The 22,234-nt window shown below is 38.6% G+C and overlaps 1 protein-coding gene across 2 annotated transcripts; it reads left to right on the plus strand.

The window, feature by feature from the left end:
• Positions 1-1,329: 1,329 nt before the first annotated feature.
• Positions 1,330-22,154, plus strand: LOC132122296 (ETS translocation variant 4). 2 transcript variants are annotated; one of them, XM_059532379.1, is made up of 12 exons: positions 1,330-1,569; positions 2,123-2,213; positions 2,423-2,470; positions 6,778-6,831; positions 14,968-15,097; positions 15,930-16,130; positions 16,360-16,646; positions 18,813-18,881; positions 19,460-19,507; positions 19,923-20,095; positions 20,988-21,089; positions 21,705-22,154. In XM_059532379.1, the coding sequence occupies exons 1-12, from the start codon at positions 1,513-1,515 to the stop codon at positions 21,930-21,932; spliced, it is 1,488 nt and encodes a 495-aa protein (XP_059388362.1). In that variant the 5' UTR covers positions 1,330-1,512; the 3' UTR covers positions 21,933-22,154. The 2 variants fall into 2 exon arrangements, with proteins under 2 accessions (XP_059388362.1, XP_059388363.1); XM_059532380.1 differs by lacking the exon at positions 1,330-1,569 and adding an exon at positions 1,620-1,770.
• Positions 22,155-22,234: the final 80 nt, after the last annotated feature.

Consider the following 22,234-nt stretch of genomic DNA (forward strand, 5'->3'; position numbering starts at 1 on the left):
TAAGCAAATCTTAACCAACCTAAATACATTAAGCACACACATACACACACAGTAGGCTATACCAGCCATAAAAAGTTTATCACTTGAACGAGTAGTTTTTTTGATTACAATGACGGCTAATACCACGTTTGTACAGTTTTGTACAGTACAGTACTATACAGAAATACAAGCCAATCTTTTTGTGAAGGGGCACATACTGTGCTGCTGTTCCAAAATGTCCGCACACACCGCATAAAACACCGCCAAACATTAATAGAGTACTGTAAGTAATTCGCTGTTTACGCGCAGTTTAGTGCACTAGAGAACGTCATGGTTTGTATTGTTTTGCACAGGTTTTTCTAGTTTATAATGGAAAGTATGTGTCGCTGTTTGTGCATTTCGCTGCCAGTGTACACTCATTTATACACTTCTGAGATTGCATCCATCCACTGCTGTTGAGCCCAGCAGCTACCACGTGATGTTTTCGCAAGCTGTATCTGTTGTTAATAGAGCAAACCCTCAAAACAACCATAAAAACAATCCTGCTGGGGCAAGTTTTTATGAATGACATTTTTCCTTCCTCGACTTTCCCCTTTTTTGTGAATGAAAAACAACTGGAAACGTACTAGGGAAAGCCCTTGGGATTCTCAAGCCGCGATTGGCTGAAATAACGTAAGCTCCGCCTTCGCTTGTCAAACCTTGAATCTGATTGGCTGGAATGCGCAGAGAGGTTTCATTCATTAGGAAGGACAAAAAGAAGAAATTTGAGCTCTTGAAAGAGAAAATCCACCAATTAAAACCCTTCCTACAAAGCGAACATCCGACAGCAAGAAAAGCAAGTTAAAGTCAGCAGTATGATTTAAGAAAAGCGATTTTTCTTTCTCTCTTTTGGCCACATATCTTCTGTATATGCCAAACATACACATTTTCCAGTTTAATTTTTTGGTATAAAATAATAATAATAATAATAAAAAGTATTAAAAAGCTGCCTGAAATAGGCTATAAAATTTACATTCTGCAGTGATTCTGCGCTGAAAATAGAGTTAGAAATGACAAATTATTATAATAAGCTAAATTTATTAAAACAAATAAGTAATTACACTATAGGCTATATCATCACTGAAACTCAAACGAAATAAAACGATACAGTTTTAATTTCGATCACTTTAGGCCAATGGTGAAGAATAGGCTCTAACTCTTTCACGGACGTGGCATATACACAAGTTAGTTCAGATTCATCGTATAAAATGTCTTCACCCCACAAAATCCTTTACAAACTCTTTAGACAATAGCGTCTTGCCTCAAATGAAGCAAAGAACAGGTCTCGAGCTGTCCAGTCTGTGATTTAGAGGAGACCAGAGTGTGTGTTTATACGCACGCTGGTGGTTTTTTGTGAATGGAGCTCATTACGTATGCAGCCTTCTCGCGCTCCATTCACAAACTGCTGCTGCTGCCTCTGTTCGTCTTCCTTCCCCTCTCAGTCTGCGTGGATCTCATTAAAACACAGCCTAAATGACCACAAACGGTTAAGGCATGGATTATAAAATGGATGGATATCTGGACCAGCAAGTGCCTTATACTTTAGCTAATGTGAGTATGGCTTTATTCACTTCAAAGCTTCGCTGGGCTTCATGTGGAGATGTTGTGCTGTTTCTCTGTCGTCGTTGCATGTGATTTGTTTTAAGCAAGCGCTGCTGCGTTGGAAACTCTTTTCAGTTTGGGCTAAAACCAAGTTAAAACTGTCGCAACTGGTCTACTAAATATTCGTTTTCTCCATGTTGCGCTCAAAGGGTAAAGTTGAATCCTTTCAGCAAACGTTTTTCTCAAATCTGAATTCTTACATAAAAGGAAATCAAAACTTCCTTTTTGAGGATGCTTGAATTGGCAGTATTTGCTATTGTAAGAGGCATCGCAGTGAATTCAGTTTTAATGTTGAATGAGCATAATCTAGCACTACCTGGTTTCTACCTGGTCATAGTGCATTGTGACAATTATCACTTTTAATATTTATTTTAAGATTAAGGTTTAGGTTTTTTATAGTGAGTTTTAAGATAAATATCCGTCCTTGTGGTTCTGAAGTTACACTATAATTTTACTTTGAGTATGTATTTTGTACTTACATAATTTAGTTTCTGTTTTTTAGAGGTCGCAAGGAAATGGGCCCCTAAATAGACTGTTGATGGCAACAAAAAGGAAATACATGGACACCGAATTACCCCCTCAGGAATCCGAAGGTAAAGAAGCAAGCATGTTTAAAAATTTCATTTTGTCTATCTTCACTGTATATTGTCATCTCTGTATCTTTGAAAAGGCAGATTTTAAAGCTATTGCATTTCAGACATTTTTTTTTTCTAGTAAACAGATGAACAAAAAAGGAAATAAATATTTGAAGCTTGTATGGGAAAAATAGATCAGTGCGATAATGATTTACGTTCCTTTTCAGATCTCTTTCAGGATTTAAGCCAACTTCAGGAGACATGGCTCACCGAAGGTATGCGCCTGTTCTAAGCATGTATTGTGTGTCTATATTGCAATAAATATGTCCCTCTAGTGGCAGTGAGCGAGGAAATGTCACAGGAGGACATGCTATAGCAAGTTCACGCTGCTTGGTGAGATTTACAAAACAAAACAACAGAAAGATTTAGACTGAGGTGGCTTATTTGCTTAATAAGGCAAGACAGCTGTTAGAAATAACTCATGTTTTTATTTTAGAAATGTAATAGGTGTGATAGTCCAATACAGTATTTCAGTCCTGAATTTAAAATGATTTTTTACTGTACATCATGGCAATCATTGTGTCGTATATGTGTTGCTTTTGTACAAAAATGCCTTGATTGCACAATGCTGCTGGTTACATTTTATTCGGAAAGTCCTGACAAAGGCTCTTAAAGCCTGTACACCCAGGCAAAGCAAACAAACAGCATCAAAGCTGGACAGTCAGGAGGCAAATAGTTGAAATGAACCCTGCCAGAAACAATTTACTGTGTACATGTCAGAGTGTGGAGAACACAAAAGCTGCTCTCAATGAGACCGGGTGGCTGGAACCCCGCTGTTTTGAATGAATTATACATCTGTCCCATTGCGAACCCTTATGTGTATTTTAAGTTAAAAACACTGAGGTGATATAAATTGGATTAAAAAACACAATTACTAAAAGGATTTTTTTTATTGATTTAAATATTACAGCCATTTAAAGGAATCCATCAATGTTGTTAATGGGATATTTTAAGGATTTCAAAATGCATGGTCAAAATAACAGTTCTCATTAAATTGCATAATCCTCAGAGCAGAACTATCCGCTATTATTATGCAGCGTCAAACTGTGAACTTCACACATCAGTCAGGAGACATGGAAGGCAATGACCATAAACCAGAAACAATAGAGAACCATCCCTGACTCCACGACAAGTACACAGGTGGAGTAGTGCAGACACTTTAACTATGAAGTTTGACCAGGGATTTTAGTGTATTGAGAGAACAAACAAAGCAAGAAATAACTTTATTGCTCACACACACTTGCTCTTTAAAACCAGCCCTAGTTTCCAGGCCGTGAACTTTCCTTTGTTCTTTTCGGAAGCAATGGCTTATAATCAGGCGGTTATGATGAGTAATTCCCCATATTGTCAAAACAGACACTGCTGCAGGGAATTCTGCACTTTAAAGGCTAAGATAAAACATAGAAGCAGGCCAAAAGTTGTTAATAGAAAAGCTTGTCCAGTCATGTGAGTATTCTTTACATTTTAAGACAGATCTCCTGGCTCCTCCCAGGATCTGCCGAGCTAAAAAAAAAAGTCATTCAGGTTCACTCAAAGAAAAAGGAAACATGTCTCCATGCTTGCACAGACAAACTTTGGTCTTGTGCTGACTTGCATTTCAAAGCCCTTGACAAGATGTTCCTGGAAGCTCACTGACTTGAAACACACACACACTCCCACAAACATTCACAGACACACGGTCTGATGTGACTATGAATGGGTTCGCATACACACACACATTCTAACTAGACTGAGAGAAATCGAGTTGGCTTTAATCAGCCCTGGAAACTCTAAAAAGCTTGAGGGACTCACATTAAACGGATATATTTTTTTATCTGTCTAAAATCGCATGTGCTCCATTTCAAAAAAGTTGAAACACGTCTGAATGATTTATTGCTTTATCTGGTGGGCCAAATATTGGCTTTAGCTTTGACTAATCCTTACTAATCCTCCTCGAGGCAGAAAAGAAAAAAAACTTAAATGACTCTAATATAATTACAGTATAGCAACAGGATAAGGGCAGCATCTATGAAATTAATGTAATTTCTTTGAGCATGCTCAAAGGGGCATCAGTACAGTTTCCGTCACACAGGAAGTGCCAGATTATTGTTAAAGAGATGGATTTAATTCTCCTAATGTTCTGGTTTCTGTGTTTATGGACTACTGGCTAAAAAAGAAGAGAATGTGCCCAAGAAAAAAAAAAGAAGTATGTTACCAGTGTCACTGTCATATATGAGCCTGCATGACTAACAGCTATTGCATGTCAGGAATAAAAAAAAAGAACAGGGATAAAGGGGAAGAACCCAAGTTTCTGTTGCTTGTGCCTTTTATTGAGCGATAAAAAAAAATCTAAAATTTTGAGCTTGAATCAATTATTATTGAAGGACACCACTGTAGATCACATTTGTATTAAATCCAGGCTTTGAGGGCCAATATTTTATGGTGCTTTGAGATGTTGGTGTGTAATAAATCTGAGAACAAGTCTTACTAAGTCCAGAAAATAATCATTTGATGAAGAAAAGGCTTTATTTAAGGACAACTCAGTGTGGCTACTTTTATTTATTATTTTAGTCATCAGCATAATAACAATGACTTATCAAGGCTTTTTGTCAAACTGTACCGAGTGGCAGTTCTTGGAATCATATTTCATTATTGAACCAGTCTGCAAATTTACAAATCCACAAAAATTAAAGTCAGCAAATCCACATATTATTATTAATAGCCTTTATGGGATATTATTGATTGTTACTGTACATTATTATGCAATCGGTATGTAAGACATATCCATTGCTAGTGTTTGTGTAGATTTCACCCAGCATGACCTTTAAAGAAAAACAGTCTCAACAGAATCTATCCACATTTAATTTAACCATTAACACCTAAGAAATGACTTTACGTAATGTCAGAAACATTTTTCATACAATTGTATGCATGTCAATAGTATGATATTAAAAAAAAGATCAAAGCTAACTTTTTTTCTTTGTCTGAGGCTCATTAAACTGCACTCTTCGTCTACTTTCTATTTTCTCTATTCTTTCTCTTACTCCCTTTCTCTTCTCAAACACTTATTGCATGACCTTAAAAGCCAGCGTTCAAAGACTTCAAAGCAGGCGATGAATTCCAGAACACTTCACCAAGCAGAGCTGACCAACACTGTCTGAGAATGTCGTCCAGTTTTTTTTTCTGTGTGCGTAGGAAGAGACATTTAGTATTAATGCTACGCTCCTACATTTGCTCTCTTCTGAATCGTTTTTTTTATTCTGTAATACATGCTTACGATGGATAAGCGAGGTAATTGTCTACATCAGCTCGAAAGACTGTAAATCCATCAGCAGGATCCAGCTAGAGTGTTGGTGATGGGTAGGGGGAGGACATCACTTGTGGACTGACATAGATCACCCCTTATTATTTTTAAATAAGGCCTGTATATGATACAGATGTGTGGAGTTGCCGGATGTGCACATGCTCCCTCAGATTTTGAGTGAATTTTCTATGCAGCATTTGTATCGTTTAGAATTAGGTTGCAGGATTTATGTAATGACGTGGCAGAAATCACCCATTTACATCTAAATTTGGTCACTCCGATATGCCCTTGAACATTTCAGAACCAGCACTGCTGCTCTTTCAAAAACAAAAAAACAAAAAACAACAACAAAATTAAATACACATATGATCAATTAAAGCTGACACAAAGTCAAAGATACAAGTGAAAATAAATAAGCAAAAATACAAATACAAAAAGTATCAAATTTTGATTCAAGAGTAATAATAGCCCATCTACCGTTCATCTGATGGAATTCAGCAGTAATCAAGATATCTGCACACACACTCAGTAGTGATATTGATCTGCTGGCCATGGAAGACTGCTGGCACATGGAAAAGTGGAGGTGAAGGTCACGAGCTGTCCAGAGGCAGTAACTCAGGTTTCATTGGGATGATGAAGGGAGACACAGGCTAAGCTAATGGACAGCCCATCCCTTCATCAAATCACAGTGTCCATTTAGACTCTGTGTGCTCAAGAAAAATGACTTGGTTTGAAAACATATTTTGAGTCTGATTTCTGAGTCAGCAGGGGCAGAAATAAGGAAACAGGAAATCGTAAATCCAAAAATTTATTTAACCCTCATGGTATTTTGGGGTCAGAGAGAGACCCCATAAATAACATCAGGTTACTCCATACAAATGTAAATGTCTTTTAATGTTTTTCTTTATTTCAGAAATATTTGCCATATTATACTAAATTATAGTTATATGTAAATTCATTATATTGTATTTTCTTTTTTTTTTACCTTGTGATATTTCTATTAATTAATTTCTTATTTTCTACAAATGGACCCCAAACAGAAAAAGTGCTTCTAGAATCTATTCATATTTCAGAAAATCCCTTTTCTGCTCTGTGTTCAAACATTAATAATATCTGCCTGGTTAGATGAACTTCATAAAAGAATAATTAGTCTACTCATAGTTTTTATACAACCGTCATATAAATACATTAGTACATATATTTAGAATGCTTGTTTGAAAATTTTTGTGGTCTCTGCAGCTCAAGTTCCTGACAGCGATGAGCAGTTCGTTCCTGACTTCCACTCAGAGAACTGTAAGTACATCGTTCCTTTTGATTTACGTCTTATGCATTAACATTAATGAACATGAAACCTGAGAGGGTGAGAGAGATGGCAAAAACAAAAAGATAAAGAAGAGGAAGTAGGTTTGTCGGCCAATTATTTGTCCAAAAAGTGACTGATTGACAACCCCCTGGAGGCTGAGGCGTGGAGGTTTTCAGACGAACAGTCCTGTTCTCAGGCTGTGCGTAACAGAAAGGCATATACATGACCTACTACTCTTACACTGACGTATTTGGATGTTCATACTTAAGAGCAGCTTCCATTTGCATGTGCTTGAAAGACTCAATTGAGCAGCTGAGGAAGCCGGTAAAAGTTCATTCAGCAGTCAAGCACAAAGATTTCCTTTTTGTGTCTGACAGAGGTGTAAATGGGAAAGCAAATTCCTGTACCGCACAACGCAAATGTCGCCTTTTCAACTGCTTTCCTTGTTTTGTTGTGTCTCCTGTCAATGGCGTGCCGGGCTTTGTGGCGCGCACTCTGTAAACAGTTCCTTTTGAACCTTTTGTTTCAGCCATTCACAACATATGGGTTGGGTCTTTACCACGTTGGCGAGTCTGTTATGGTGACTATTTTTCAAGGGTTGTAAAGTTCACAGAATGAGTCATAGATCTTGTTTTTTTCAGTAACACGAACCGGGCCGTGGCTTGCTAAAAGACGGAGTGTAGAACACTCATGTGTGCAAACAGCGCCATTCTAGATCTGACCTCCAGTGACAGATGCTCCCCATAACATATTGTTCTTGTCTGTTGTGCAACAATGAGGGGGAGGAAGTGGAGATGAACTCTGGAGCAGGAAAGGGTCATGTCTACTTAACCCCATCAGGACATAACCAATCACAAGTGCTCTTTGCCATTGACAGCCTTTCCTAATACTCACAGAGGAGATGGGAGTTCAGGCCGACAGGCCTGTCACATTAGTAAAGTGCAGCAAAGCTTTGACTGACAGCAACACCCCACCTTTCATTTAGACGTAATGGAGTAATTACTCACGAATTGAGGTCGCTCATTGAGAAAAAGCCTTGAGTTGGCAGGGCGGCTGTAAACATAAACATACTCTCCCATGTTCGTGGTCCTTATGGTGTTGGGTCAGTTTATGCCACCAACTAAGATCCAAACACAGCCTCCTTTCTATTGGTTTAAACCCACTAAGATTATCATGACATTCAGGTGAGTCAGATGTTTTGCTAAATCGTGCTAGCATGTTACGTTTCATAACCGTCTCTTGGCATTTTGTCTGTAAACACATGAGGGAAAACAAGATCCATGGAGTTAAGTGCTCGGTTGTTTTGCCAGTCAAGTTGTTTCCCGTCTGGGCACGACCGTGAGCCTAAGACTCCGGGATGGAGTGGAATGCCAGTTTAAAGAAATGGGGGAGGTGCTGGACATGTTGTTGTGCAACACCTGCACATCTGGCAAATCTATCCCCATCCCTCTCGTTTTTCCACATTGAGAGTCTCCATTTGGCATAATTCTGTGACGTGTTTGTTATTATTAGCAATGGAACTCAGCAATTAAGGTCTCCTTGGGACATAAACTCATTCAGAACTTGGGATATAAATGCGAAGATGACTAGTTTGGCTAGTTAGGGAATCATTAACATGCTTTAAAATGAGTCTTCTAGACTTTAAACTAGACAGCGCTGTAGAAAATGAATAGCCAAAGGTAATGAATCAGAACAAGAGATCACAAAGCAGCACCAAACTTCTCATAAATTGTACGAATTTAAAACTGTACATTTATTATTGGTTGAATAGTAACCAATAAATCTAAATATCTTTTAGAATCTCTTTACAGTATTGATTAGTACATGGAGATTTAGTCTTGTTTGTAATGTCACTCAAAGAACAGGATTCTTTCTCCCATTCATGAAAATGCCCAAGAGCAGAACTGACTCCACCCTCATGGTTCCTTTTTCTGAATGGAGCTTTTAACCCCACCCCCATCCTGTTTTGTACCAAAATGTGATAATTTAGGCTGTCTTTTCTCTCCCGTTCTTTCTGTCTCAATGCTGAGTGTTCCAAGATGTGAGTTAATCCTGCAAATGCTGTGTTGTGGGAGCCATTGTTTTGTTTTGTGCCTTGTTGTAATTATATAGGAAGTCGTGGCTATAAATCCAGTTCCAGAAAAGAGAAGTCTACAGAGAAAAAAAAAAGATCAGGAGAGATAAAAACACAAGAGATGTGCAAAGGGATTTCGGAATTTATAGTCTTAAGTTTGTTTGCACTTCCGTTAGCTCTCTCGACATGTCTGATATATCACTGGATCGTGCTGTCGTGTTCACCCCCTCGCCCCTCCTCAAACAAAATATGCAGCTCTACAGCTCTCAACTTTCCAAAATACAGCTGCTATGCAACAAAGTCTGCAAAAACATCCTCAAGAGTGCCAAAAATGTACAGAGACCAGTCATTCTTCCACATAGAGGGGGCCAGGCTTTCCTCTTTCACTAACTTTTTGCAGTGAAACGAGCCGCACGCGTACACACACACCGACACACGCACACATTTAAGCCCCACATTTTTTATGAATGGGCTGGTTGTGAGGGACTGGCTGAGGCAGCACATTAAGAGAAAAGGGAATCTCCATTCATGATTTGGACTGACTGAGAGCTGCGCTCAACGCAGCCTTTACAGAGATGTTTATCTCTACCTCTTTAACGTTTTTTTTTCAACCTCTTTCACTTTCTTTGTCTATCTTAGTTTCTTTGTTGCTTTTTCTTTCACTTTTTTGCACTCTTTTACTTTCTCTTTTGTTTCTTATACATTTTTTCTTTCACTCTTTTTAATCTTCTCTTTCAGTTCTTAGCCCTCTTTTGATCGCGCTTTCTTTCTAGTAAATTAGAATATATAAGTATTGTAAAACGAACTATTTCACTATTTCAATTAAGTTTTTTTTACATTTTTCTTAGTTCGTGTTAATTTTTAAATATACAGAACTGTTCAAAAGTTGGAGTCAGTAAGATAAAAAAAGATATTACTTTTATTCAGCAAGGATGCATTGATTATTATTATAATTTTTTTTTTACATAAGATCTTTTTTTCTTTAAATGAAAATGGTTCTTTTGAACTATCTATTCATAAGGAATCATAAAAAACCCCACATTTTATTACTATCACATTTATTGTGAAAAGTAATGTTAACAAATACAGTCTTGTTGGAAAGTTTAACCTTTGTTTCTTTTGAAAGTTTGAAGTCTTAACCTTTACAAGAGGAGCATTTGTCGAAACCGGCAGTGGCAAAGGTTTAGAATGTTTTTGTAGGTGGATACATGCCGGACTATAAGTGACAGTAAACAGCATCTCAGACTCTTTAAAACATGAATTTGGAAGCTTGTGCTCTGCTATGCTGTTGGAAGAAGTTAGAACATCCTCTTTAGGTATGGCCGCTGAGGCATTGAATGGACAGAAGTGTGTATTTTACTGCATCAGTGAGGACAGAAGCAGTGGGGCAAATACTCTAAACCTACCCAGGAAATTGCCTTTTCTCCCCCTTTTCTTCCTTTCTCCTGCTGATTGAAAAGAAACTGAGGTGGGGGCTAATGATAACATAGAACACATGTAACATAACATACACGTCCACACACATCAGAGACTTCCAGTGCACTGCGATAGACAGTGTTTGGAGACACATAGTCTCTTCAAGCTAAATAGTGCAAGTCATCGCTTGTCTAAATCACTTAGCTCAGTCCATTGTTTCAGCATAATCTCACGTCAGTTCTGCTGAAATGCAACGGGCCACATCTCGTATTAAAAAAGCAATGATGGATCTATTGATCCAGGGTGATCTCAGAAGTAGATCAGGCAGCAGAAGAAAAAAGCTTGAGTGTTTCTCTATCTCTCTCTGTATAATTAAGATATCAGCCCAGGTGTATTTCTCACCGGCTTGACAGAAATTCAATGAGCAGGTGTTATCTCCATTCTCTTTGCAGTAGAGTTCATTATATAATTTCTGCAATGAGAAGAGAAATCAATATATGTATTAAACATTAAGAGTGGACTGCAATATATTGAGGGCTGACGAATGTGAGGTTGAGAGTTTGATTACTCTTTAGACATGAAAGCCCACATAAAACTATCATGTTGCGATGGATAACATCATTGTATTGCGTCATCCACCTTTCACATTTTCACTTTCGTATAGTTTTTCAAAAGTGAATCTTTTGGTAATGGTTAAAATAGCTAATTATGATTCATTTTTAAAAGATGGATGGTGCATTTCTTTTATTGGCAAAGAACGTCATGCAGTTTCATCAGAAAAAATAATCCAATAATAAATGGGAACTGATACCATGTTGTTAACAGAAACTGGTCATATGGAAATTCAGACCTAGTCCCAACACCCCAACCTACACCCAATTACAACAGAACATTTAGTACACACAAATACTAAACACATTAAGCACCCAAAAGTGTGTTTTAAAAAAAAAGGAGCACAAAATTTAGCTTAGATACACAAGACTCTGTCTGATCGTTTCTACTTATCTTGTTATTCAAGTTTGCAAACAAATCTAGAGCTACCAATAGCTGAAACTCAAAGGGGAAGTTACTGACACTCAGAAGTAACAGTCAAACCCAAGCGAGCAGAGTACTATTTTTATGGAAAACCCCTGGCCATTCACCATCTGAGAGAGGCCAGAACTTCGTTTTTTGTTTGCGTACTCTCGCTTGCTCTCTCTTTCATTCTGATCGTGTTGACATGGACACCACATGTCCGCCATGTGTTCCTGAACTGTGCTGAGATGATAGCATTGATTCAGCAAAACCTCTGGCTGAAAGAACAGTCCTTTCTGTCATCCACATCCCGCCCCAGACTTTCCACTGATCATTTCAGTGATGATGGATTTACAAAAGCTCCTCAAATCAGGAAAGAAAACCTCTTAGCTTCTTTTCTACTAAAAATAATAAATAAAAATCCACAAAAAGCCATGAAAGAAACCACTCAGAAACAATGATCTTTGTAATGCTCACCAAGCCATTATACACACTACCAAATGTTTGGAATCAGTAATACTTTCATTCAGCAAGGACACATTTTAAACTTTGTGACTTTCAGTTTTGCAATCCTGTCACTTTTATTTAAATTAAACACCCGATGTACATCCTATGACAGGCTGTACTTAAAAAGAAACAAGCTTTGAGAGCCGTGTTAAGTGGGCTGCCCGAAATCAATACTTCCATTTCAACCTTTAAGCCATTCAGACATAATTGGCATCCTTGTTGTTCTTATTGATTTGTCACTGTTGGTCTTAAATGGCCAGTGGGACGCCAGGTGGCATCTCACTCTCAAATAGATTGTTATCATAATCAAAAATCTGATTTGATCACAACAGCAGCTCAAATATCAAACACTTCCCATCACACCAGACTAACACAATAAACTTTGTTCAGTGTTTTTATCAAACAGTCTTTGCATAAAGACTTGTTCTGTTCAGGATTTGTGTTTTTTTTGGATTTGGATTTGTCTCACTGTACCTTCTGAGTTGATACGGTTGGCCTCAACTGTAACTGTCATAAGATGAAGGTTTCCAGGATGTGAGCCTGAGATGAATATACAATACTGTCCAGATGATCAGTGGAGTTAAGGTTTAACTAAAAACAAAGCTGTCCTGCCTTAACAGTGACTGAAATCTGGCTCACAGTTTCATCAATGGTACTTTTATTCAAACTAAATTGATTAGTGATTACTTGTGCTTTGACACACTTTCTAAGGAAGATCCCCCAGAGCTCTCGGCGAAGGCCACCATACCTCCATCTGTCACAGCTGGTGGATCTTTTTTTTGTTTAGCACAGGGGGTATCGGGGTCCGGAGATTTGTTTGTGGGAGTTGACTGAATGGCCCTCTGTAATGATCCCCTACTTCTTAAAGCACTCAACCATGACCATCACCTTTCACCCCTTATCATCTCCACTGAATCGTGCTATTTACATATGTAAAGTCCAGCTCCCACCTCTAGCCCAGCCTGCCTCTTAAAGCACATCCTGAATGGAGACACTCTTGTCATTTAGGTACAATGCTCCTGGTTTTCCACACTTAAGATGTAGCTTGAATGGAGGTGTGAATGGTAAATGCACTTGTATGTAAGGACACCATTATTTAAACCTACAGTATATTTTGTCAGGTTTATATATAGCCTTACATGGCAGATTACAATCACTAGAGGTGTCTCATTTTAGGTCAAAGACCGGTCTTTTTATTTTAAATTTTTTCCAGGTTTAAATGTCTAATAAACTTTATGCTGTCTTCATAATGGTATAAAACAAAAGAGAGCACAAAGAATGTATTAATTTCATTATTATTTGTAACAAAAAATGCCTCCTGATAGCTGTAAATTATAAATTCATATACATGAATCACTTAATACCAAACGTTTAAGTAAAAAAAAAAATAAAAAAAAATATAAAAAAGCACATACGTGGTCCAAACTCTCTTACATTGGCCACAGGCCACCCTTCCTTTTTTTTTTTACCCTTCCTCTGATCTACACTCTTTGAAGATAATAAAGTAGGCGTGGAGTCCTTCCAGTGAAATCTAAATTAAATGTAAAAAATGATGAATTTCTCTTTGGTATTAAGCGTTATAATAAGGCCTCTTGCAAACTCTCTTTCCTAATCACTGACTACCTACTTTAAGAGCCAAGAATATCTAAACACAGATGTTACATTACACATTAAGGATCTCAACCCCTATCCCCCATTTTTTTCTCAGAAACAAAACCTAAGAAATACGAGTTGCTTTAGAGAACAGTGATGTAACTTTCACACGAATCTTAAAGAGAGAAAGCAGAAACTGAGAGCTTTGGGCAAATTTCACTAAATAAAGTACAAGATCTTCCTTTGTCACATCACTGTTTACACGAGTGCCATCGGTCTGTAAACTCAAGGAGATTTGACGACAGACGGCTGTGTCTTGATAATGTTACACGTTCCTGAAGTGTCCTCCTGAAGTCCTCGTTTGGTCCTCCATCACATTTTAGAGTATTTAGAGTGAAATGATTCATTGCTTTAATAGAGTGGTTTTAGTGGTTCTATATTCGTAATGTATTTGTAGAAGCCCTTGCAGCCTTATTGATCAAATGAGCAGTCCATTATTAAAGCATAGCATTGATTTGAGACTTTAAATGTCAAATCTATACATTTTATGTAGATTCGTTAAAGAGGAGAATTTTTAAGAATCACTCTTTCAGTTCATATTTCAACTTTTTCTCTTTCGATTTGAGTATTGGCTTTGAGAGGGCGGGGCTTGTGCTGCAGGGTTACAGTATTGGCAAGCCCCCCACCCCTTTTTTCCCCTTGCTTTTGGGAATTAAATATGCAGTTACCTGAGCCTGGGTTTCAGCGGTGCCTGTTCTGTCAGGTTTGCGCCCACGACAATCAACACATAAACAGCCATAAACACAGAGCTGCTGCTCAGCTGGAAGAGCACAGCTGCTGCTGTTTACCCTGAGCGGCCCAGTAAAACATCCTGTACCGTGCCGTCTTTGAGCCCGGCTGCTCTCCTTCAATAATAAACAGCACTGTAGTTCAGACCCAGACCCCACGCATGCTGGGCGACTCCTCTGCTACTCCTCAGCTAAATGCCAAAATCTTTAAAAGCTGGGCTGGAGAAACTGAAGAAAACACACACACACACACACACACACACACACACACACACACACTTTATGTAAATGACCAGCTGCTGATGTGTTCTGATAAAAGGCTTACTCATTTAACCACAACCATTGAATGTTTTTAGCAGGTCTGTGCTTTAAAAGTGTTGAAGCAAAAATTCTGGAAATTTGAATTATGAATCTAATGCACATTAATAATTAATCTAAAATGGTAAATTCCACTTTTCAATGTTGATTAATGGAAGTAAAAAATGTTATGCTAGTGGATGTTTATGTCTGTAATTGTTTTAAGTTTTACGGTGTCAACTGTGGTTGAGTTAAATGATCACGTTTGCATGATCTACTGCCCTCACTATAGCGAAGGACAAACCAAGCCCATTAAATTATTTGGAATACATGCGTATCTCTATACTCTTGTTTGTATACTGTTGTTGTATTTTTTATTGCATGTTTATTGCATTGAAAGTGGTTCATTAATAAACCCGTTTCTCTGTGTACCACAGCAGTAGCATTCCACAGCCCGCCTGTGAAGATTAAGGAAGAGCCTCAGAGTCCCGGCTCAGACCCCAGCCAGTCTTGCAGTCACAAGCAAAGCTTCAGCTACCCCAATGGAGAGCAGTGCCTGTATGCCAGGTCAGTCAAAAGCCAGATGCGGTTCCTTGATGCCTCTCATCAGATGAAGATACTTTCATGGTGTGAGGTGGTTTCACCTTTAGCTCTGTGGACACAGAAATTAGATTCTTAAAATACACATTTCACACTATAATGCAGGTTTCTTCAAATCCAGCCCTGGGATGTACCTTGCCTGCAGAGTTTTGGCCTGATTTTGTTTGAAATGACGTTAGACTGATTCGTTCTTCAATTACACTTGAAGTATATCATAGCCACAATCAAGGACACCTGATCAAGCTAATCAAGGTCTTCCGAGTTACTAGAAAATTAGTCGTAGGTGATTTTTATCTTGAGCTAAATTATGCAGGGCAGTGATTATAATAAGTGCAATGATGCTTTAATCTCACATATCACAGAAGTGTTTTTATGTCCCTAAAAGTCATTTTGAAAACATCTTAAATGATGCAATGGGTTTAACTGCATTCTATGGTAGAAACAACATTTAAAAAAAATTGTCTTGCTAAGGCTGATTTCACAGTTTATTTAATTCAATGCAACTAACATTTTCAAACATTATTATTTGAGGGTCAGAATTTGTGTAAAGAAATGTATATAATATTATAATAGTACATAATAAACAGTAAGAATGCATGTTTGGGTCAAATGTAAAACAAAAGTCTATACACATACTTTTCTGGTTTTAATGTGACCTTCATTTAATCAGAGAGAAACAAAATCTACTCCTGAGGCATAAAAGTGTTTATAATCGAAGAGACATCCATACAAGATTTCATGCATACATAAGAGGAAAGAAATGCATCGTTGACATTGAAAATGTCTGCATGCCCTGTAGTGCCTATGAGCAGAAGAGAGCGGCCATGGCAGCAACAGCAGGAGGATCTAAGAGCTCTTGTCCAGGGACACCCATGTCTCCTATGCAGCATTACTCCCCAAAACCAACAGTGGGAACTCGGCAGGAGTCAGGGTACATGAATACACCCACCGTCAGCCAATCCCACGCCTGCCTCAGCCACAGTTACCCCATGAACCCCAGGTAACAATAATGATAAAGAATGTGTAGGTGTGTAAACTTTCAAGTAGAGATGCATGATATATTGGTTCAGTTATCGGTCGAAAAACTACAACCAGCCATTTTAAATACAAGCGAATCCGTATGGATATTTAATTGTGCATGCCATAGCATACAGATAAAGCATACTTGCATTGCAACAGCATTTTTAAGAGCCTATCTCTCTTAATCAAGGTCTCATTTTTCCTCCCAGTTCCAGGTTCCCTTCCGGCTCTGCAGAGATGTGCCCACCATTCGCTTCCCAAGGCCAGGCCCTGCAGCGCATGCATCCTGCCCATGCCACCGGGGGCGGAGGTGGTGGTTATCTTCGGCAACACTCTGACCCCTGCTTGCCTTATCCTCCTCAGCAGAACTTCAAGCAGGAGTACATGGACCCTCTGTACGACCGAGCCGCCCACATGGCTGGGCCACAGCATCAGAGGTTTCCTCCTGCGCATATGATGGTCAAACAGGAACCCACTGACTACACTTACGAACCTGGTACGTGAGTCAAAAGACTAATGACACAAAGTGAATTGATTTGCTTTGAAGTGGTGTCTCATCTCCTCTCTTTTCCTGAAAAATCAAACCACATTAGGCCACTAATGTAAACAGTAAATTGCTCGACAAAACCAGAAAGTATTTTTTCAAAGAGATTCTGTTTGTTCTTGTCAGCTTCCACATCCACTGACACTTTACAAAGGTCTCAGAAGTGTTTTTTGTACTTCTGCCTGCTCCTGCTCCTTCACCCCTCCTTTTTCTGCCTGTGTTCTTTGAGAAGGAGGGAGGCATAGGAATTTCATTGAGAAAATGGAGGGCACTGGAAAGACTAGAATCCCCAGCGGAGCACTCGCGGGTGTAGGGTTGCAGCAGCGGCTTCCTTTTTCTGCAGGCAGATGAACTCATAATGGAAAAATGAGCGTAGCCTCAGTAACCTGAGCCCTTGCGCTGGCTTGGTCGAGCGGGTGGGAGGAGGTGGTGGTGGTGGTGGGGGGAGGGGGGGGGGGGGGGTTGTGTTGTAGCCGGGGGGCTCAGGCCATATACTCACAACACAGGCGAACTCACCTCCTCCCACTCGGCTTTTGCGACTGACACAGGGTCGAAACACAACACCCTGCTCAGGTCCAACTTATCAGTGTTCTGTGAAAGACTACAAACAACAGTGATCTAACAAACATTGCACATAGATTAGTAAAAAACAAAGTTTTACCATTTCACCCGATTCTTTTAAATGGAAAAAAAGGAAGCACAACCTTTTCAGGGTTCTTTCGTTTCCTTCTAGTTGGTACAGCATGTCCAGTGTTGTTATTGTAAACTAAGACTATTAAAATGAATAATTAACATTTCCATAATTGAAATAAAGCATGTAAACATAAATGTTATATTATGACTTAAATAGACTTAAAAATTAGAAATGTTCAACTAAGTTGAAGTACTAAAATGCCTAGAACAAAGAAAAAAAGATAACTATTAAAAATGACAAAAGCACTTAAATGACCAAAACTTAAAAATAACAACTGATGCTACTTAGCTCAGATTCATACGTGCAGAAATGTGGCAACTTCGGATGAGATAGTCTGGAACAAAAGGATGTTTGTGTGAGGATAGAGTGCTCTATCTGCCGTGGAGTACAGCATGTTATCAGTAGATTCATCCCTGCCCAGGCCGGTGGCTGCCGCTCTGCTACAGAACAAAACAGAGAGAAATACAAGCTAACACAACGATAAGAACCCATACCCGACACTTTTGTACAACATGCGGTAGGGCTGCATGAATAAACCAAAATAAAACTAATGGCATAGTTTGATTATTAAATCACAAAGCCTGTGGTTTAAGTAAATAAATTAATAAATTAATGTTTTATAAGGGATCCTGTGACTGTTTCAGCTGAAAATGGAACTGAAAATATTCCAATCCAGCAGCTCTGTCAACAGTTTCATTAATGAGCTCTATGTATGAGAAAAGTGCTTTAGTCCCTCAGAGCTCTTTCTCCCCTGTGACCTCTTATCACGGCCTCTGCCACTGCATTCTCCAGCCATGAATCATGACTCCACTTCCCAAACTAACCATTTCTCATTTATACACTATAAAAGAAGAGATTTATAGTGCAGTTCTGTGTGACTGTTTAAGATCCACTGCTCTTTACTGCCTAAAAATAAAGCTTGAGACAGGTGATATTATGATAAATGACTTTATGACAAATAGACCTTTTGTCCTTGCAGCACTCAGTGGCAGAGGTTATCAAATCTGCAGATGCACCAGCCTCACACCGTACAGAAATAGTGCCTAAAGAGGACCAACAATGATTAGCTCTTCTCTCAAACCCAGTGAGCTGCCTCACTGCTTACTACCTACATAGGCAGCATATCCTAACCACAACATAACCTCATAAGGAAATAATTATGAATAGGGAGCAACATTATTGTTGCATTAGACTGTGTGTGAAGAATATATGCAATGCTGCCTCCCTGCTAGAAGGGAGCAAAACCGAAATGCTAACATTTAGCTTTTGCTCTGGAGACCTAAAATGCTTCCTATGTAGGAAAATCACTATGGGTTTTGGAACAAAGCAGTGGACTTTTCACCAACGGGAAGCATAAGTAAAGATTATCAGATCATTTGCACGCATCCATCACTGAGGGTCATTAGTTTGTGTTTTCTCTGCAGATGTGCCTGGTTGCCCCTCCATGTATCATCACAACGAGGGCTACCCCAACCCACAGCACAACAGTGAAGGTAAGGACATGGTTTGTCCATCTAGAACATGCAGCTCTAGTATAGTTCTAGAATGTGCATTTCACACACTCACAGCATGTCAGTATTGCCCAGTACTGTGCGGTCACTGGCTAACCAGGCCAGAGGGTCTGTGTTTCTGTTGGCATGGACATTTGTTTCTCCCTTGCCTAAAGAATTCCAGGGTAAATATTACTACTGGAAAAGACCAGTATTTTTCCTGGAGTGGAAAAAAATAATCCTTCTCTCCGTTTGCTGCATTTGCCGCACCATTTTGGGCATTTTCAGTTGTTAGCTGATCTCTGTAATAAGCCATTAGATACAGAAAATTTGGTTCAATTTGACATAAGTGTACATAACCTCATAATAATAATCATCAAGAATCCTTGTTTCCATAATAAGAATTCATAGATATCAATGAAAAAAGAGTTACTGTATTCATACATCTCAATTTGAAAAGTCAAACAGGAAAATGCTTGTTATTATTAATGACTACTATTAATACATTAGCACAGTATAACTCAAGTGGATTGTCTTGGTTTCCACTTTCAACTAATAATTCCCTTGTCCTGTCTTACTAGGTTACATGTTTGAAAATGATTCCCGCGTTGTTCCTGAGAAATTTGAAGGTAAGTCTCACTTGTCCGGGTAGGACAGGTATTAATTTCAAATACAAATAGTCCGTTCAAGTGCTACAACATACAAAAATGAGAAACAATATTAATACTGTGGGGCCCAAAAGTCTGAGAATCATTACTGAAAATGTGTTCATTTTGTTTTTAAAAATGTAATACATTTTATTCCATTACAAATTGTTACTAACATAACAATCAGAATGGAAAACTGAATTGAAAAATAAAATGTATATAAATCTCGAGTAGAAATCTACACAAGTTTGTGTTAAACCTGATTATTACATTCTCGAATATGATTACAAAATAAATTTTCAACATTTTGAATTTTCAGTGTGGTCTTGAGTCAGGTTTTGAGATATAATTGCTATTTATAGGTGAATTAATGGACAATCTCTTTCCCTGAGCTCAGGTGAGGTGAAGCAGGAAGGGGGCGGTGTGTTTCGTGAGGGTGCCCCCTATCAGCGCCGTGGCTCACTGCAGCTCTGGCAGTTTTTGGTGGCCCTCCTCGACGACCCCGGCAATGCGCACTTCATCGCATGGACCGGCCGTGGCATGGAGTTCAAACTCATCGAGCCAGAGGAGGTAAAAATTGGGCTTTTAAAAAATAGGTTTTCATATCCAGAAAACATTAATAGCAATGGATCATCCAAAGAACTAAGATGTCAGTATGATTATTGGGAGGTTCGGATCAATTCGATGCAGTGTTTATTCAGCCTTCTCAAACTATAGAGAGAATAAACAATGGGTTTCAGAGATTTGCTTGCAATCAGCTCACAGTTCCCCAGGGTCTAAGAACTCATCCACACGATGCCAGTTTTCCATTAGCTGCCATGCATTATTTACCCCACTTAACAGCATAGTGAAATAAAATGGAGAATGGCTCCATTACCAAATATTACAACCTTCCATTTTGCCGGAGTCTAAGCACACCGCAGCGGTTGAGACAAGAGCGTTAACCTCCTATTGTCTGTGGTCAGTAGACAGCTAAATGGCATGACTCGGCAAACTATCATGCAGAGATGCATCCATCAGTTCTGCTCAACTGTATGCATGAATCATTCATTACAGCCAAAGTTTTACTATCACAATTAATGCGTACAGCTCTGTCGAACACCAAACAATCTGTTTCTTAAATGTCAGCAGGCCCACAAGTTTACTGGCCCAATATGGAACAACAGTTTTTTTTTTCTCAAGGGCCCTCATGTCGATCTTCGAAGTTTAGAATAAAAAAGTATTTCCTCTAGGTTTGACAACTAGCAGTTTGAGCTGTACGCAGTGTGGTGTTTTGGTCAGCGTTTAGTGTTAATTTGGTTGTATAAAAGGGAACTGCATTATTTTGTGGGGACTCGCCCTTCCTTTTCAAAGTTCAATTGTTGTATAGTCACAAAGGGCCTCTTGTGTTCAAATTAAGTCACTGCAATACAGTCATTTCCTCCTCTTATGGTTTGTATTATGTGCTATTTTGACACTCTAGGTGGCAAGACTCTGGGGGATGCAGAAGAACCGTCCAGCCATGAATTACGACAAACTGAGTCGTTCTTTGCGCTACTATTATGAGAAGGGAATTATGCAAAAGGTATTTCATCACTTATTTTATTGTCTCCTATGCTATTTTTTCTTCACTTTAACACTCACGTTCGGTTGAGATTGACATTACTCTATATTTGTGGTCCCAGACACTCCAAATAGAGACTCCAGAATAATTTGTCTAAAATTATTATTAATAATAATAAATAGCCTAATTCCAAAATGCCATTTTTTTGTATATTTGCTTCTGTCTGGTTTCAGTTTGACACCAGCAAAAACACGTAGAACAAAATACATTTCAAATACGATAACACAAAATTGTCCAGGTGTGTACTACTTAAGTATGTACAGTATGTGTATCACAAGAAAAGTATTTGCTTTTATTTATAAACTTATATAAATTAATTGAAATAATTCAGCATATTTATTATACAAAATTATTTATTTTTAATTACGATATATGCATTTCATTTCCATTTTTAAGTTAACTGCAAACAAATACATTATTCATGGATGACCTCACAAGTCATGATGTATCAACCTAATACAACGTTAAGCATGTTTTTTGAGATGTTAAAAATGAGTTTGGGGACACAAACAGAACATGAGGGTTATAATTTTTGATTCTAAAAATAATCAATATTTAACTCTCTCTTTTTTTCAGGTGGCTGGTGAGCGTTATGTTTACAAATTTGTGTGTGAGCCGGAGGCTCTGATATCCCTGGCTTTTCCCGACAATCAGCGGCCAAGTCTGAAGGCAGAATTCGAACGCTATGTCAACGAGGAAGACACTGTGCCGCTGTCTCACCTTGATGAGGGGGCGTCTTATCCTCCCGAACCAGCTGCCACAAACATGGGCCCTCAGTCCTACACCAAAGGCTACATGTACTAATGCCACCAACATTTTCCCATGTCCCCCATCCCAGTTTACTCGCCGCTGCACCTATTGCACATGCCCACCCCATCCACTTGTATATAAGGCTAAGGTTTTTTTTTTTTGATTAAATTAATCTCATTAGGGACTCTGCATTCCACTCACTTCTGAGGCCTATCTAATCTAGACACAGTACTGTGGTTCAAAAGATTGCTTAATAAAGACCCAATATTACTACTATACCATGTGAACAGTCTCTTGTTTCTTATGTTTGCAACAAAAACAAAATGATCCAGAGGGCGAGATAGGATCCAAATTTC

Source organism: Carassius carassius, chromosome 40 (genome assembly GCF_963082965.1).
Source record: "Carassius carassius chromosome 40, fCarCar2.1, whole genome shotgun sequence".
Lineage (NCBI taxonomy): Eukaryota > Metazoa > Chordata > Actinopteri > Cypriniformes > Cyprinidae > Carassius > Carassius carassius.